The sequence below is a fragment of the Podarcis muralis genome, chromosome 13 (genome assembly GCF_964188315.1).
Source record: "Podarcis muralis chromosome 13, rPodMur119.hap1.1, whole genome shotgun sequence".
NCBI lineage: Eukaryota > Metazoa > Chordata > Lepidosauria > Squamata > Lacertidae > Podarcis > Podarcis muralis.
In genome coordinates, this window is record NC_135667.1 from 1,794,160 (window position 1) to 1,812,487 (window position 18,328).

At 51.3% G+C, this 18,328-nt stretch overlaps 1 protein-coding gene across 11 annotated transcripts in view; it reads left to right on the plus strand.

Moving 5' to 3' along the window:
* Window positions 1-3,861: 3,861 nt before the first annotated feature.
* Window positions 3,862-18,328, plus strand: part of CAMTA2 (calmodulin binding transcription activator 2) — a 67,610-nt gene continuing 53,143 nt past the window's right edge. For 4 of the 11 annotated variants that reach the window (XM_077916745.1, XM_077916752.1, XM_077916755.1 and 1 more), the window contains exons 1-6: window positions 5,135-5,543; window positions 6,504-6,623; window positions 7,629-7,732; window positions 13,824-13,891; window positions 15,107-15,242; window positions 17,816-17,887. In XM_077916745.1, the coding sequence (XP_077772871.1) occupies window positions 6,596-6,623; window positions 7,629-7,732; window positions 13,824-13,891; window positions 15,107-15,242; window positions 17,816-17,887 (408 nt within the window). In that variant the 5' untranslated portion in view covers window positions 5,135-5,543; window positions 6,504-6,595. Of the gene's footprint in view, window positions 4,254-4,922; window positions 5,032-5,133; window positions 5,548-6,503; window positions 6,624-7,628; window positions 7,733-13,823; window positions 13,892-15,106; window positions 15,243-17,815; window positions 17,888-18,328 lie in introns of those variants that run through there. The other 7 variants (XM_077916753.1, XM_077916751.1, XM_077916749.1 and 4 more) reach the window with 6 other exon arrangements.

Sequence of the window (18,328 nt, forward strand, 5' to 3'; positions counted from 1 at the left end):
TGACTCAGCTCCAGCCAGGTTTCCCAAGCCAATCTGGGTGGCCATCATTTCAGTGATACAGTGGACCTACCATCCACTGATTTATCAATTCAGCCATTGCCACAACTTGTGGTGTTAATTCCCTGCAGTGTGTTCAATTGAAGCTGTTCCTTTTGTTTATCCTGAATCTTACTGCCCATCAAATGAACTGGCTGAGTCTTGAGTCCTGGTGTTAGTGAGAGAAAAAATAATCTCTTAACACTCGGACTCACAGTCACCCAATTAATTGGAGGAGAGTGAGAAACGAATCTTCATGATGGGAGGGGGAATCAAGACTCTGGGCACTTCCTGTTCATTAAGCATGCATACAGATTTTCAGGGAAATTAGACGACCTTGGGGCTATTTAGGGAAGTGGGTGGTGCTGTGGTCTAAACCACAGAGCCTAGGGCTTGCCGATCGGAAGGTCGGCGGTTCGAATCCCCGCAATGACGGGGTGAGCTCCCGTTGCTCGGTCCCTGCTCCTGCCAACCTAGCAGTTTGAAAGCACATCAAAGTGCAAGTAGATCAATAGGTACGACTCCGGCGGGAAGGTAAATAGTGTTTCCGTGCGCTGCTCTGGTTCGCCAGAAGCGGCTTAGTCATGCTGGCCACATGACCCGGAAGCTGTACACTGGCTCCCTCGGCCAGTAAAGCGAGATGAGCGCCGCAACCCCAGAGTTGTCCGCAACTGGACCAAACAGTCCAGTTAGGGGACTTTAGGGGCTATTTAATGAGCATTCCCTCTGGCTTTTTTTGTGGGGAGGCCAGATGACGGTGTGCCAAAGCTAATGGACTTCCCCGCCGTCACTTTCCTTGCCGCAAAAAGCCCAATTTGGGGTGGAGGAAGAGGCTTATTGCACAAGTCCTCCCATCCAATTACAGTCGTGCAGCCTGAATTTGCTGGTATGTGACTGAATACCACCCAGAAACAGCAACAGTCTGGGAGCACCGAGATACCTTTTTGGCTTGGCACCAGCTGAGAAGAAGAGAGGCAGCGCCGGGACACACAAGCAGCCGAGTGCTGCTGCTGCTGTCTCAGCATGGCAGAGATGTGAGCACGAGGAAGAGATCAAACCGGGAAGACCCGCGTGCCTACTGAGCTGCTCAGCAAGGGCTAAAAGGAACCTAGTGGGAAGTGCAGCTCAGATCTTTCCCCCAACAAATCCTACACGAGCCACGCAGAGAGGTGCAAACCCACGTTCAGATACAGCTCCTGTGTTGCCCTGCAGCTCGCCATGCCCAGGAACCCTTTCAGTGCCACTCCTGGACAAAGAAGTGAGCCCACAAACCCTTGACAACGGCAAGCAGTTGGGCATATGCTCCTCTCTCTTTTCACTGGTCCAGAATCATTGCACACAGACCCCGCCATCCAGTTCCCCTACCCAAATCACTTGCTCTAGGCACATCACCAGGCCAGCCTGCCTGCCTTGACGGCCATATACAAAACAGTAGCTAGCTTGGCCTCTGAATATGAGGAATAAATAAAGATGGAGTTGGCGGTGCCAACTTCGCCTATAATGAGGAGAGGCTCTTTTGGAATGAGTGACAGAGGCTGTGCGAAACCCAGAACGATTTAACAAGTTGGGGGCAGGTGGAATCTCAGGGCGTTGCAGACTTGAGGGTCAGGGAGGGGGAGTGACTTTGCAGTGGCTCTGGTGTGCTCCTTGGATGGTCATTTCCGGAGGGTGATGCCTGGGGACTGCTCTTCAGCCCTGAGCAGCCTTCAATGTGGGGTTTCTCAGGGTTTGATTTTTATCCACTATGCCAGGGGTCTGCAACCCGCGGCTCCAGAGCCTCATGTGGCTCTTTTACACCTTTGCCGCGGCTCCGGGGCGGATACTAGCGAGGGGAGGAGGCGCATTGTGCGCTCCGACACTCCCCACTGTGGCGGGCATTGTACTGGCTGTGACGTCGCATGGGGGCGGTGCGTGCGTTAGTCACGCACCGTCCCAACGTCACCTTCCCGCCCGCTACATTGTAAGGGGCATGTACGCTGGTCACTGCATTGAAAGGGGGCATGTACGCTGGTCACTGTTTTGAAGGGGAGTGAAGAACACACACACAAAAAAAGGTAACTTGTTAATTTAACATTTATTTCTATGAGGAGGAGTAATTCTGAGAGGTCAAACAAAGAAATAATAAGAAAGTGACAAAAAAGTTATTTTTATAATGACGAGTTTTGCGGCTCCCAGGTTTTTTTTTCTTCAGAAACGGGTCCAAGTGGCTCTTTTTGTCTTAAAGGTTGCAGAGCCCTGCCCTATGCCATTCAGCATCTACAGGAAACTGCTGAGTGGGGTCATCCCCACATTGTCAGCAATATGCTGATGACACACAACTCTCCTTTACAATAAAATAAAGCCCAATCCCGATAAAACTGAGGCACTGTTAGTGGGTGGTTCCCCAGACCAGATGGCGGGGAGGTTGCCTGCTCCTGATGGGGTTAGATGCCTCTAAAGGAGCGGGTGCCTAGCTTTGGGATACTTCTGGATCCACTGCTGTCACTTGAGACTCAGGAGACCTGGCGTGCCTTCCCTCAGCTTCGTCTGGTGGCCCAGCTGTGCCCCTAACTCATGGGTAGGCAAACTAAGGCCCGTGGGCCGGATCAGGCCCAATTGCCTTCTGGATCCGGCCCGCGGACGGTCCGGGAATCACCGCTTGGATCTCCAGCGCACGCGTTCTTTCCCTCTCCCTCCCACGGTGGCGCCGGTGCCTCCTCCCTCCCTCCTCCTGGCTTCTCCCTGCCCTGCCTAGAGAAGGAAGGAGACTGGGCTTTGTTGGTGCCAGCAGTAAGCAGTCCCTCTCTGGAGCCCTTTTGCGCGCCACTCATCGTCCTGCCGCCACTCACAAGACACAGGTAAGCAGCCACCGCGGCTCGTGGTGCTCTTGTATCATTTCCCCCCCAAAATATAGTCCGGCCCCCCACAAGGTCTGAGGGACAGTGGACCAGCCCCCTTCTTAAAAGGTTTGCTGACCCCTGCCCTAACCAGAGAGGGGCAGCCTAACTTCTGCCTATGCTCTGGTAACCTCTAGGCTAGATTACAGCAGCACATTATATGTTGGGCTGCCTCTGAAGACGGTTCAGAAACTTCAGCGGCTGCAGGATTTTGCAGCCAGGTTGCTCACAGGCGCAAGAAGGTTTGATCCTTTGATACCGACCCTGGCCTGACTGCACTGGCTCCCCGTTCAAAGTGCTGGTTTCAACCTTTAAAGCCTGTACAGGACCGCAACATCGCAATAATAATAATAATAATAATAATAATAATAATAATAATAATTTATTATTTGTACCCCACCCATCTGGCTGGGTTTCCCCAGCCACTCTGGGCGGCTTCCAACAAAGATGAAAAATATACTAAAATGTCACATATTAAAAACTTCCCTGAACAGGGCTGCCTTCAGATGTCTTCTGAATGTCAGGTAGTTGTTTATCGCTTTGACATCTGGTGGGAGGGCGTTCCACAGGGCGGGCGCCACCACCAAGAAGGCCCTCTGCCTGGTTCCCTGTAACTTGGCCTCTTGCAGTGAGGGAACCGCCAGAAGGCCCTCGGCAGAACGATGGGGTGGAGACGCTCCTTCAGATATACTGAACTGAGGCCGTTTAGGGCTTGAAAGGTCAGCACCAACACTTTGAATTGTGCTCGGAAACGTACTGGGAGCCAATGTAGGTCTTTCAAGACCGGTGTTATATGGTCTGGGCGGCTGCTCCCAGTCACCAGTCTAGCTTCCACGTTCTGGATTAGTTGTAGTTTCCGGGTCACCTTCAAAGGTAGCCCCACGTAGAGCGCATTGCAGTAGTCCAAGCGGGAGATAACCAGAGCATGCACCACTCTGGCGAGACAGTCTGCAGGCAGATGGGGCCACCTCTCCCCATATGCTCCCCATATGAGCCAGCTGGGAATCTGAGATCATTTGCTGAGGCCTTTTTCATGAGAACGGGGCCTTCTCTGCAGTGGCTCCTCATTTGTGGGATGCCCAGGGAGGTCTGCCTGGCGCCTTCATTATACACCTTGAGGCACCAGGCAAAAAAACGTTCCTCTTCAACCAGGCCTTGGGCAGATCCATGGCCTTTTAAATGTGTTTGGTGGGTGGCAGGGGGTTGTCACTGGTTTGCTTTTGTTTTATTACGTATTTTGTGTTTTCCTTTTGCACCTTTATGTTGTGAATCGCCCTGGGATCTTCGGATGGTGTACAAATTTGAAGAAGAAGAAAAAACATAACAGATGGTTACGTTTTGGTTAGTTCAAGGTCTGACTGGGTTTTGCCATTTTTCTTATAAGATCCCTGCTGGATCCCGTCTAGTCCAGCAGCCTGTTCTCACGGCGCCCAACTAGGTGCCCACTAAACACCCACAAGCAGAATCTGAGCACAACTATGATGCCCAGGACGTGGTATTCAAAGTTATGCTCCCTCAGAGAGCGAAGGCAGGATACAGCCACGGGGGCTAGCAGGCAACGACACCCTTTATCCTCCAGGACTTCGTACAGGGATAATATAATAATAATAATTTATTATTTATACCCCGCCCATCTGGCTGGGCTTCCCCAGCCACTCTGGGCGGCTTCCAACAGAATATTAAAATACAATAATCTATTAAACATTGAAAGCTTCCCTGAACAGGGCTGCCTTCAGATGTCTTCTAAAAGTCTGGTAGTTGTTTTACTCTTTGACATCTGGTGGGAGGGCCCTGTGCCTGGTTCCCTGTAACTTGGTCTCGCAACCAGGGAACCGCCAGAAGGCCCTTGGCGCTGGACCTCAGTGTCCTATGCTTTAGTCGACATTCCTGCATTGCAAGGGGGGTTGGACTAGATGACCCTTGGGGGGGGGGTCCTTTCCAACGCTCCCATTCCATGATGCCTTCTGTCTTTCTGGACTGAGTGTCCTCCCGCAGGCTAAACTCACCGAAGCTCCTGAGCGAAACGTTTTGCGAGACTTGCCGGGCCTGGGGATGTTGCAACGAACGACGATGGCGCGTGTGCGCGAAAACTCCTCTGAAACGCAGCCGCTGTTTCCTGGTTTGGGCCCGTTCCTATTTTGCGACCGCCTGGGTTCTTATGGGGCTGAGTGTGTGGGACAGGGGGGGGGCGCCTCTTGGGCTGCCCGACCCCCCCCCCCCGCCCGTGGGGCGGGGATCCGGCCCCGCCTGGCTGGGAGCGCCGGGTGGCTGTTCTGAGCTGGGGACGCGGCGCGGGAAGCGTGGGAAATTTCTCCGCCCGGTTCCCAGCGCCGATCTGCGCCCGATCCCGCGCCGGCTTCCGCCTCCGGAGCCCCCTCGGCCCGGGCAGCCTCCTCCTCCTCCTCCTCGGGCTCTCCGCCTCCTCCTCCGCCTCCGCCTCCTCTTGCGCGCTGAGCTCAGACGCTGCCGGGCCGCGGCGAGCTGTCAGCGATCGGGGCGGAGCGCGCCTCTCGGGCAGGGGAAGGAAGGCAGGCAGGGGCCGAGCCGCAGCCGGTGCTGGCGAGGAGAATGGCGGCCGGCGGCGGAGCTCGGGCACCAGCGGAGGCAGCGGCGGCCCCGGCAGCAGCAGCAGCAGGTGCGCCCCGGAGGCTCCGCGGGAGCGAAGGATGCGCCCTGGGGCTGGGCTGGAGGGCGCCGAGGGCCAGCCTTGCGCGCGGGGCCTGGCGGGGGCCGGAGGGCCACAGGCGCGGGCGGGGGGCGCACGGCGGCCGGTGGGGCGGATGGAGCGCGGGGATGGGGGGAACCGAGGTGTGGGGCTAGCGGGGGACGCGATGGGGCCGGAGGCGTGGTCTCCTGGCCACCGGCGGGGGAGGCTGGGTTCGGGGCTGGGGGCGCGGCTGGAGCCGGCCGGAGCCACGTGGGGCGCTTGGCCAGGGGGTGGCGGGATGTGTGGGGCTGAGCTTGGCAGCTGGGGCGGGGGAACGGCGAGACTCTCCTGCGTGGGTGCAGCTCTGAAATGGTCCCTATCCTGCCGGGAAGCTGGAGCACAAAGGCTGGGGTTTGTGGGTGGCAGAAGAGCCGGAGCCCAGTTCTAGGGGGTGTCTGGGTGAGGCAGGGGGCTGGCTATGGGTGATCTCACTTGACTGCTTGAGAAGGGGGTCAAGGAAGGGGCGCCTCCAGTTGCCCCCAACCCCCTGGGTTGGGATTGGTGCAAGGGGCAGCAATAAGCTTGATGTAGAAAAGTGGGGGGGAGTTCACCCCTTCGTAGCCCTTGGGAGGGTCTCTTTAGAGAATGGTATACAATCGTAGCTTTGGAAGGTACCCCAAGGGTCATCTAGTCCAACCCGCTAAAACGCAGGAATCGCAGTTAAATAATCTCTGGGATGAGGGTGCTAGCTAGCCAATGTGGGTGCTTGTTTGCGCTGTGTGGGGAGGAGGTGGGGAGAAGGGAGGAGAAAACCAGTGGATCCTGGATGAGAGAGGGTGAGGGATGTGTGGGGCCTGTGGGGGATGCGTGGGCCCTGAGGTTAGGGGGCTGCCTTCTGTGCCTCTGCACCCCGGCCTTCCTAAACACCCACCTCCCCACCCGCTGCCTCTCCAGGTCTGATCCCAGTCCTCACGCGTCCTGATCTGAGCCCCCCAGGCCAAAAACTCTAACGCTGTTGCCACTCAACGCTCTAAAGATGAACAAGGAAGCCACAGAGGTCTCTGGTGAGTTGTTGGGTGCTGGATCCTTTCCTGTCTTTCCTCCGTCCTTCTCCCACTCCAAAGAGACCCAGGAATCCTGGCTCCCCAATGCTTCCCTGGGCTCTCTTTCCTGTTCATGGAGCCCTCCCCGCCAAGTCTGGATTGGGACCCTTGCCCCAATTATATCTCCCCGAGGGCCTGTGTGGAAGAGACCGTCCCCTGCCTCCCACTCTCCATGCAGGCCGGAGAGCAGCAGGGCCTTTTCAGTGCTGGCACCCATGCTTTGTTGCCTAGTGGTTTGGCCACTCACTTTGACATCAGTTTTGTCACCAGGCTCCTTCACCCAGGAAGGTGCTTCTGGGCTGCCGTGTTTGAATTTTTGCTGGCCAACCAAGTGGCCTGGTGCTTTATAAATTTTATTTAAAATCGGCTGTTTGATATTTTGGTTGGGTTTTTCCATGTCTCTGTGTGTGTTCCATATGTATTTATTACTAGCATTCACACATGGTTTGGAGCACTGATCAAGAAGGCGACTCGTGGTTTTTTTTTAAAGCAAGCAAGCAAATGGGGTCCCTCTCCAAAACTAGCAAGAGGACCCTAAGACTCCTCATCCCATGCCTGCACCTTTGCAAGGGCTACAGGAGGCCCTGCCAACAAGACAAAACCCTGGCACAGCCTTCCATCATGGCCTGGCGCCGTCAGCAATTCTGTGCCCCAGAACACCTGAATTCTGCCACGCTGGGGAAGACCGTCCTTAACATATTGGGGCGAAAGGGTCTTTTATCCCAGCTCTTTTTTTCTTTCCCCTGCTGGGTTCCTATCAGCAAGAGTTTTGGGTGGAGGTGAACATTCAGAAACAGGATGCTGGGCGCTGGGGCAACCATTCCCCTCGGTTCCCCTGGGATCTGCGGCCCCCCACCTCTCGCCCACCTGCCCCCTCCTGGAGAAGCCCAGGAGCCTGTCTTCCCTCTAACACCCCCTGCCCTGCCCAGCGCGGGTCTCACCCTCCGCCTGCCTCGCCCCTTCCAGAGAACAACCACCACCTGAAGGTTTTCCTGCCCAAGAAGCTGGTGGAATGCGTTCCCAAGTGTCCCGCCTTGCCCAAGGAGCGACTGCGCTGGAACACCAACGAGGTATTTTATGAATAGTTCAATTGATATTTTATTTAAAGATTTTCATTTATAAAGGAATAAAATGAAAAAAGAAAATGTGGAGGGGGGGAAGAGAGAAAGGAAATGAATGTGCAAAAAGCACAGCATAATACATTAAGTAAATTACATTGCTATAGGTTATCATATAATATATTATTATTATTAAAGGTAAAGGTAAAGGGACCCCTGACATTAGGTCCAGTCATGACCGACTCTGGGGTTGCGGCGCTCATCTCGCTTTACTGGCCAAGGGAGCCGGCATACAGCTTCCGGGTCATGTGGCCAGCCTGACTAAGCCACTTCTGGCGAACCAGAGCAGCGCATGGAAATGCCGTTTACCTTCCCGCCAGAGCAGCACCTATTTATCTATTTGCACTTTGACGTGCTTTCGAACTGCTAGGTTGGCAGGAGCAGGGACCTTCTGATCGGCAAGTCCTAGGCTCTGTGGTTTAACCCACAGCGCCACCTGCGTCCCATTATTATTATTATTATTATTATTATTATTATTATTATTATTATTATCCTAATCTATGCATGGTTACTAATATGGTTACTCAGAGCCCTCTGCCTTCTGTATGAACTCTTTCCAGATATACTTGTCAGTATACTTGTCCAAACAAAGTCTATGCCTACAGGCAATCTGTTCATACATTGCAATTATTATCACTGTTATCAATCCATCGATTAACAGGAATCTTGTCTTCATTCTTCCAGTTCATCGGTATCAATCTCTTGGCAGTCATTAGGGCTTGTAGAATTCACAGAGTCTGTGACCACCTGGGGACGCTATGTATTCCTATTTACTCCTTAGAATATTTGAATCCCTAAGTTTTTTTCTAAGATAGTGTTTGGCTAACTGAAGGCCAGGAATTGGCAAGCTTTTCCAGCCTGGGGGCGGGCACATGGCAGCAGTGGGCGGGGCCATGGGCAAAAAATGGGCAGGGCAATGTTTGGAAATCCTTACTTTTGTACAGTCTTGTTCCTGCACAGACCCCTCTCTGTCATTGGTCCAGACAGTCAAGAGGCATGATCAGTAATCCAGCCCAGTGGCTACACTTAGCAGCACTGATGACAGGAGGTGGGGGTAGCCTGGGCAGAGCTCTGAGGGCCACATGGAGAGGATTGTAGGCCAGGGGTGGCGCTGTGGGTCAAACCATAGAGCCTAGAGCTTGCCGATCAGAAGGTCGGCGGTTCGAATCCCCGCGACGGGGTGAGCTCCCATTGCTTGGTCCCTGCTCCTGCCAACCTAGCAGTTCAAAAGCACGTCAAAGTGCAAGTAGATCAATAGGTACCACTCCGGCGGGAAGGTAAACGGCGTTTCTGTGCACTGCTCTGGTTTGCCAGAAGCGGCTTAGTCATGCTGGCCACATGACCCGGAAGCTGTACGCCGGCTCCCTCGGCCAGTAAAGTGAGATGAGTGCCGCAACCCCAGAGTTGTCCGCGACTGGACCTAATGGTCAGGGGTCCCTTTACCTTTATTTGGGCCTGAAGTTCCTGGCCCCTGCCTTAAGGACACAATATTGGGAGTAGGACATGGAAATAGTAGCTCATGCATTAACAGCAGTTAAGATGGTGGATTTTGAAAATGCACACACACACACACACACACACCCTCCGTAGATTCTTGGTGATCGGAAGTTTGGGAAATATGCCATTTATGGTTTAAGCTGACAAACTTGATAAGGGTAAAAGAAGGCAGACGAGAAGGCAACAACGTCAGCGGGTAGCGGGGTTTGTTTATTTGTTTTGAACGGAATAACAAGCTTTAGCAAACCCACATTTAATATTTAGCTTATTTCTAAAAATACTTGCGTAGCACAACTTCATTTTTAAAAAATCAGAGCGTTTAACAATATAGATAAATTGTTGCTGGCATCTGCCTGTCTCGAGAGACAGTGGAGTTCGCCTCCTGGGGTAAGGTCAAACCTCTGTGTTGACAGCACCAAAGTGGCCTCCCTGGGGTGCAAGCCTGGGCGATGTGTTGGGGGGGTCCTGGGCTGCCCAGCTGACAAGACCCCCGTCTCGGCTTTGCTGGTGTGGTGCAAAGGAAACCAGAGCAGGACTTTGGGCACCACCTTGGCTGCAGGAGTTGCTGGACGGAAGCGTACAAGGCATCGTCCAACAGTCTTAGGGACCCCTCTCTGGATTTGCAGAGGGTTTACTCCTGTGCCTTTTCTTCTCCTGAAGATATTGCGCAAGGCAGTGGAGGTTTAGAATCAGTGTTTTTCCTTATCCTGGATGGGGTCCCTTTCCAGATTGATAGGCCCCATTGGACCCTCACTTCCCTCTGCAGCATGTAGAGAAAGCACATTACTGACCCTTAGATTGAGGTCATATTACGGGGACAGGCGACATATTACAGAACATGTTTTCTTAAGTCGCCTGCACAAGCCTTTTCCCCCCAAGCAGAATTTGGAAGGTCAATAGAGAAGGCGGCCAGGCTGCAGGTTTCCATAAAATTCTAATTGGAAGGGACCCCCAGCGGTCATCTAGTCCAACCCGCTGCGGTGCAGGAATCGCAGTTGCTGAGAGGGGACTGAGACCGCGGGGCTGATGTTTCCATCTCTGCCCTCCGGAATGCATCATTGCTTTATTTCGTAACGGGGAGTGTTTTGGTTTTCTGATTCTGCTGTCCTGTGGGCAGGCCGCCCTGGGCTCCCTTTGGGGAGGAAGGGTGCGGTGAAAACAAAGAAAGCTGTTTCCACCCCAAGAAGCAAATTAAATAATTATAGCGAATGCACAAAGGGGAGCGAGCAGAAGCAGGAAATTTAAAACCTAAAAAAAAATTGAAATAGGGATATTTTATGAATCACAAATATATGGCGATGTTGGAAGCTTCCGGAACTCGCCCGGGAGCGTGGAGCAGGGGTTGGGGACGTTATTGCTTTGTAAACCCTGACCACTGCCATCCAAACCCAACTTCTGCTTTAAAAACCCAAGTGAAGGAGGGTCTACCACGTTCCAAGGGCGTCCGTTTCCACCGTTGCTGGCTCTTGCTGTCAGAAAGTTCTGATGTTTAGTTGGAATCTCCTTTCTCATGACTTGATTCTGTTAGTTCATGTCCTACGCTCCGGAGCAGCGCATAGTTGCTCTTGCGTTCGGATCCCGCTTGCGGGTTTCTTGACGGCATCTGGGGACAGGATCCTGGATCAGGTGGGTGAAATATACTCAGAGTCAAGAGTGGATTTCATGCTCTTTATTCAGCTCATAGTGGTGAGGAGCAATGGAAGTTCCCCCACAATATCTGCTTTATATACATTATTTACACAACGGGCCCCACGTGATTGGCTAATTCTGGGATTCTCCTGTAGGCCAATCAGGTTGCGGATTCACTTCCACCTGGAGCTGGATTGGGTGGCTGCTGCAGACCAATCATACTGCTGAATTGTTCTAGGACCAATCAGACTGCTGCATTCTGAATCCTATTGTTCTAGGGCCAATCAGACTGCTGCATTCTGGATCCTATTGTTCTAGGGCCAATCAGACTGCTGCATTCTGGATCCTATTGTTCTAGGACCAATCAGACTGCTGCATTCTGAATCCTATTGTTCTAGGGCCAATCAGACTGCTGCATTCTGAATCCTATTGTTTAGGACCAATCAGACTGCTGCATTCTGAATCCTATTCAACTCAGTACATAACAGTGGGTCACTGGCCTGAGGGTCCCAGGACATGCAAGATTTTTTATTATTATTGTTGTTGTTAAATGTATAACAAACAAGACCTGATCAGTAACAGGTCAGCCTGTCCCCTCCCGATTGTGACCGTATCCTATCATCACCTCTTCACATAAACTGATGTGCTCCTTAGTGCATGGGTAGGCAAACTAAGGCCCGGGGGCCGGATCCAGCCCAAATGCCTTCTAAATCCAGCCTGCGGACAGTCCAGGAATCAGCGTGGTTTTTACATGAGTAGAATGTGTCCTTTTATTTAAAACGCATCTCTGGGTTATTTGTGGGGCGTAGAAATTCGTTCATTCCTGCCCCCAAAAATATAGTCCGGCCCCCCACAAGGTCTGAGGGACAGTGGACCGGCCCCCTGCTGAAAAAGTTTGCTGACCCCTGTCTTAGTGAGTGCAAAGGACTTCCCAACAGCACCAAGTAAACAAGGCCTGTCTCTGCTCGCTAGGGAAAAGGGCTCCCCTGTCGTCTTCTTGGGGGTGTCAGCAACTGCCACAGCCGGAGACAGGGCACTGGGTGATGCGAAGCTGTACCAAAATAAGTTTTGCTTCAGGGAGAACTGGTGGATGGGCGACGTTCACATTAATTGCCCTGTTTCAGAATGGGGAGGATATACCCGCCAGGTGGTATAACCTGCTATAGAACCTCTGGGGGATGATGATTATTTTAATTATAATTCTCAGGTTCCATTTATGAGCGGCTTCCCGTAAAATACCTCTAGGCGGTTTTTGCGGTAAATGCCACCAAGAATTAAAGCAAAACCAATGTCGTACATGTGAACAATTAAAAACAGCATCTAGAGCACACCGGTCTGCAAAAACAGTTTGAAATCCAATACAGATTCTTAAGACGGGGACAAACATTGCCGCTGAAAAGCCTTTGTCCTTCCTTCCTTGACTGGTTTTTACAAACCAAATAAAACGACCCAGGTGCACTTACCCCGGAAAAAGCGGAGAGAGTAAAGTTTTTCTCTCATAACACTAGAACTCGTGGAGCTGAAGGCTGGAAGATTCAGGACAGTAAGTCCTTCTTCATGCAGTGCAGAGTTAGACTATGGAACTCCCTCCCACTGGAAGAGACTTTAAAAGAGGATTCATGGAGGAGGAGAGGGCTATGGACGGCTTCTAGCCACAGTGAAGGATGTGTTCTGCCTCCACAGTCAGAGATGCTCCTGGTACCAGTTTCTGGAAACGGCAGGAGGGGAGTCCCTCTATAGTCACCTGGTTGGGCCCCGTGTGAGCAGGATCCTGGTCTGGATGGGGCCCCTTTGGCCTGATCCAGAAGGCACTTTTTTAAAAAACAAACACCAATTTTTAAAAATTGATTTTCCACATTTATAACAAATATAACATATAAAAAACACGAAACAAAACACATTACAATACTAAAAGAAAAAAGAAAGAAAAATACTTATTACTTCTAAAATCCAAATTAACTTTCGCTGTTATCTGACTTCCTCAAATCCCCCCTAACCGAATTTCATTGTATCTCCTTTGTAACAGTTCTCCAAAATCCTCTTTCTAATACAATTAACTCCTTCAGCTATCTATCTTCATCTCTTTTCTTTTTTGACTCAAATCCATATTACTATACAACATTCTTATTCCAATCCTAGGCCTATCAGATACTTTCAAGTATCTTCTAATTATCTTATATTACAATATTTAGCTAAATAGTCTTTAAATTTCTTCCAGTCTTCTTGGTACTCCTCCTCTTTCTGATCGCGGATTCCCCCAGTCAGTCCGGCCAGCTCCAAAAACTCCTGCATCTTCATCTGCCATTCTTCTACCGTTGGTATTTCTTGTGATTTCCAATTTTTTGCTAATAGCAATCTTTTCGCTGTAGTGGCATACAAAAATAATCTAACCTCTTTTTTGGGTAATTCCAATCCTATTATTCCAAGTAAAAAGGCTTCTGGTTTCTTAACAAATGTAATTTTCAACATTTTTTTCAACTCATTAGAAATCTTTCCCCAGAAGTCCTTAACCTTAGGACACGCCCACCACATGTGGTAAAAGGTGCCTTCTTTTTCTTTACACTTCCAGCATAGATTATCATCCGTATGATAAATCTTTGCTAATTTTACCCGGGTTAGGTACCACCTATACATCATTTCCATAATGTTTTCCAGAAGGCGCTTCTTACCTTCTTTCGCCCTGCGATCCTGTGGGGTGAATTGTGTGGGGTTACGGCTGCCTTGTGGGGAGACGTGAGAGGCTTACCTTTGGCCTGATGGGTGTGTTGGCGTTTGACTTGCCGTCCTGTCGGTCCCGCGATGGTTTCTGTCATTCAGAAGTCCTGTGTGGGTTCCCGTCTCCTAAGAACAGCTGAGCTGCTGGCAGAGTGGCGTTTGTCTGATCCAGCCCCAAACCCCCTCTTTTTTTCTGTCGTAGGAGATCGCTTCCTACTTGATCACCTTTGAGAAACATGAAGAGTGGCTCTCGTGTTCCCCCAAGACCAGGTAGGTGTGTGTGAGGCAGGGCCATACCTCTGACGCTGGGACATTTCGGGGGACACCTACCTGGGGCACGGGATATAGGCGCAGCCCAGCTCCGTGCCAGAGATGGGAATCTCATGCAGAGGAGGCAAACTTGCTGGACAGTGGCTTCCAAACATGGACTGATGCCAGAAAGTAATTTGGTTTTGTTCAAATACCCTTACTTTGTCTCAAAGACTCTGGCATGGCTGCTCGTGTCTTAACCATGGTTCTCCCCCTGCAAAACTTTTATTTTTAAATCTCAATTATTGCATTTATATCGCACTAAAAGAAAAATAACTGTGCAAATTTTAGAAGGCATCTGAAGGCTGCCTTGTAGGGGGAAGCTTTTAATGTTTGATGTTTTATTTTGTTCTTATATCTGTTGGAAGCTGCCCAGAGTGGCTGGGGCAACCCAGACAGATTGGGGTGGTGGTGGTATATAAATAAAAAAATTAATTATTATTGTTATTGTTATTGTTACAGGTAGGTAGCCGTGTTGGTCTGCCGTAGTCGAAACAAAATAAAAATAATCCTTCCAGTAGAACCTTAAAGACCAACTAAGTTTGTTATTGGTATGAGCTTTCGTGTGCATGCATACTTCTTCAGATACACTGAAACAGAAGTCACCAGACCCTTATTTGGTACAGCTGTCCTAGCGTAAGTTTTCGCTGCTGTGCTAATAGCTCTGGCGCAAGTGCCTTGGCCCCAATTGATCTGCTTATTGTATTTCTGTGCTGCTTTCCGTTTAAATGAATCCCAACGCAGCCGAGAAACAAGAGTAACACCGCAGGGCATCACAAGCGCAGTGTAAATCATGTGCCATCAGCGAAACAGTCTGTGGAACGCTGTTAACGAACCAGCAGCTATAAAAGAGTAGGTCAGACGTCACAATTACAGCACTTGGCAAATTGATATGGCAAATCCGTGTGTCGTCATGGTTTAGAGTGCTGGACTGGGACCTGGGGGAGAGCAGGGTTCGAATTCTTACTTAGCTCCCTGCGTTTGACCTTGGGCCAATCTCTTAGCCTCACCTGCCTCACAGGATTGTTGTGGGGTAAAATGGGGAGGAAGAGAACTGTGGACACCGCAAGGCTGATATCCTTCAGAGATAAAGAAATGGGATAAAGGGGCCTGTAAATACAGTTGGTAGTCTACAAAGCCCACTCCTCCCCTCTCCTCCTTCTCCCCGTCCGGCAGACCCCAGAACGGCTCCATCATCCTGTACAACCGCAAGAAGGTGAAGTACCGGAAGGACGGCTATTGCTGGAAGAAGCGGAAAGACGGCAAGACGACCCGCGAGGACCACATGAAGCTGAAAGTGAAAGGCGTGGAGGTAGGGAAGGGCAGGGGGGAGGCAGGATTGTACCAACTGTCAGGACAAGGGGTGGGGCTGGATTGGCACCAGGGGCACCATCCCCAGACATCTGCCAAGGCCCCTAATGCAGTGTGGGGCATGGGAAGGGACCCCACAGAGCGCCCCGTCTTCTGCAGCAGATCCAGCTAGGAGAAGAGAAGCTCTTAAGAGAGGGAAGGGGATGCGAGAGCTCCAGGGACCTGCCAGGCCACTGGTCCCAGCCCAGGATTCAGGAAGCCAAGCGCGGCCAAACAGTCGCGGTCCAGCAGCAGAAGTCTCGCCCTGTGCATGGTTGAAATACGTTGATTTATTGGTGGAAGATCATGAAGGATTTAAATTCAGACCATTTGATCAAATTAAAGATACAGTGGTGCCCCGCAAGACGAATGCCTCGCAAGACGAAAAACTCGCTAGACGAAAGGGTTTTCCGTTTTTTGAGTCGTTCCGCAAGACGAATTTCCCTATGGGCTTGCTTCGCAAGACGAAACGTCTTGCGAGTTCTTGCGAGTTTGTTTCCTTTTTCTTAAAGCCGCTAAGCCGTTAATAGCCGCTAAGCTGCTAAGCCGTTAATAGCCGCTAAGCCGCTAAGCCGTTAATAGCCGCTAAGCCGCTAATAGCCGTACTTCGCAAGACGAAAAAACCGCAAGACGAAGAGACTCGCGGAACGGATTAATTTCGTCTTGCGAGGCACCACTGTAAACTGGATGGTTGGCTACAATATTATCGGATCAATGAGTTGTATAAGCTTGATAAGAAAAATGGTTTTGCAACGGGAAAAACCAAATCGGAAACGGAGTTGTTAGCTACTAATGTTTAAAATCTATCTCCAATTTGCTGTTGGAGTGGCATACAAAGGATGAACAAGTCAAATCTGTAGTGATAGATGGGGCAAGAGATGTGGGACACAATAGAATGCCAGCCCGGGATCCAGGAAGTCGAGCGAGGCCAAACAGTCGAGGTCCAGCAAGAGAGGTCTAGCCCTGAGCATCTTTCACAAGAGGAGACAGAGGGAGGCGGTGACTCGGGCAACGGGGCCAATGCGTCAGGTTCTGCACTTCGGCAGAAATGGCTAGACACAGAAATGTAGGATGGGGGTGCCTGGCTTGTCAGCAGTGCCTGTGACAAGGATTCAGCGGTCTTAGTAGAGCACAAGCTTATCAGTGTGATGCAACAGCAGCAAAAATAAAAGGTCATGCAATTCTAGTGTCCAGTCTAGTGTCCAGATCAAGGGAAGTCATAAAGGTAAAGGGACCCCTGACTGTTAGGTCCAGTCGTGACCGACTCTGGGCTTGCGGCGCTCATCTCACTTTATTGGCTGAGGGAGCCGGCGTACAGCTTCTGGGTCATGTGGCCAGCATGACTAAGCCGCTTCTGGCGAACCAGATCAGCGCACAGGAACACAATTTACCTTCCCCACCAGTGGTACCTATTTATCTACTTGCACTTTGACGTGCTTTCGAACTGCTAGGTTGGCAGGAGCAGGGAGCGAGCAACGGGAGCTCACCCCGTCATTGCGGGGATTCGAACCACCGACCTTCTGATCGGCAAGTCCTAGGCTCTGTGGTTTAATCCACAGCGCCTGTCAACTTTTCCCTTTTCTTGTGAGGAATCCTATTCGGAATAAGGGAATTTCCTTTAAAAAAAAGGGAAACGTTGACAGCTATGGCCCAGACGTCTCTGCAGGACTCACGGTGGACAGCCCTGATGGCAACCAGGTGGGAGAGGACTAACCTGCTCACAGGTCCTCTGAACCCAGGGTCTTGGGGCATGGCTTTCTAAATCAAAGAACTGCAGAGTTAGAAGGGACCCCAAGGAATCTCAGCGGAAGCATCCCTGACAGGTGGACCCCCAGTTCTGGGCACCACAGTTCAAGAAGGACACTGACAAACTGGAACGTGTCCAGAGGAGGGCAACCAAAATGGTCAAAGGCCTGGAAAGGATGCCTTATGAGGAACGGCTAAGGGAGCTGGGCATGTTTAGCCTGGAGAAGAGGAGGTTAAGGGGTGATATGATAGCCATGTTCAAATATAGAAAAGGATGTCACATAGAGGAGGGAGAAAGGTTGTTTTCTGCTGCTCCAGAGAAGCGGACACGGAGCAATGGATCCAAACTACAAGAAAGAAGATTCCACCTAAACATTAGGAAGAACTTCCTGACAGCAAGAGCTGTTCGACAGTGGAATTTGCTGCCAAGGAGTGTGGTGGAGTCTCCTTCTTTGGAGGTCTTTAAGCAGAGGCTTGACAACCATATGTCAGGAGTGCTCTGATGGTGTTTCCTGCTTGGCAGGGGGTTGGACCTGATGGCCCTTGGGGTCTAGTCCAACTCTAGGATTCTATTCTATGATTCAATCTCTGCTTAAAGACTTCCAACAAAGGAGAGTTCCGAGGGCGTCCGTCCCACTGTTGAGCAGCTCTTACTGTTTGGGTTCCAGGAGACCAGGCTGGGTGCTAGGATTTGCTGTGGGGAGGGCACAGGTTGTTCCACCAAGCGGCACCTTCCTCTACCTGCCTCCTCACCTACCCGCTCTCCTTCCTCTGCCCTCCCCTCCGCAGTGTCTCTACGGCTGCTACGTCCACTCGTCTATCGTCCCTACATTCCACCGGCGCTGCTATTGGCTGCTGCAGGTATGTGCCACGGGGCCAAGCTATGTAGAATCATAGCATTCATTGTATGGGTTGGGAAGCGCCCCTGGGGTCATTTAGTCCCCAGTGATGCAGGGATCAAGTTTCTGGGGGCCGGACAAGGCAACCCTTCGGGAGAATAAGATGGAAGGCTTCTGCACGTGCACGAATTCATGTGCGGAAACAGCGGCCCATGCGCACTTGAACACCCTAGTGTGGACACAGCCTTGCCGTGCCAGATTAGGCTTCCCGCTTGCTCTTCTGGAGTCCCCTCTTTTTCCAGAAACTCAGGAATCTGGAACCACAGGCCCCCAAAGTGGGTGGTTCGGCTCCCTGGGGAGAGGGGCACTGAGGTTACCCAGGGGGAGCTAAGAGGAAAGGAGACGTCAGTGGTTACTTTACATCTGTGGTAGGTGAAGGTTTGTGCATGTTTTGGATGTAGCC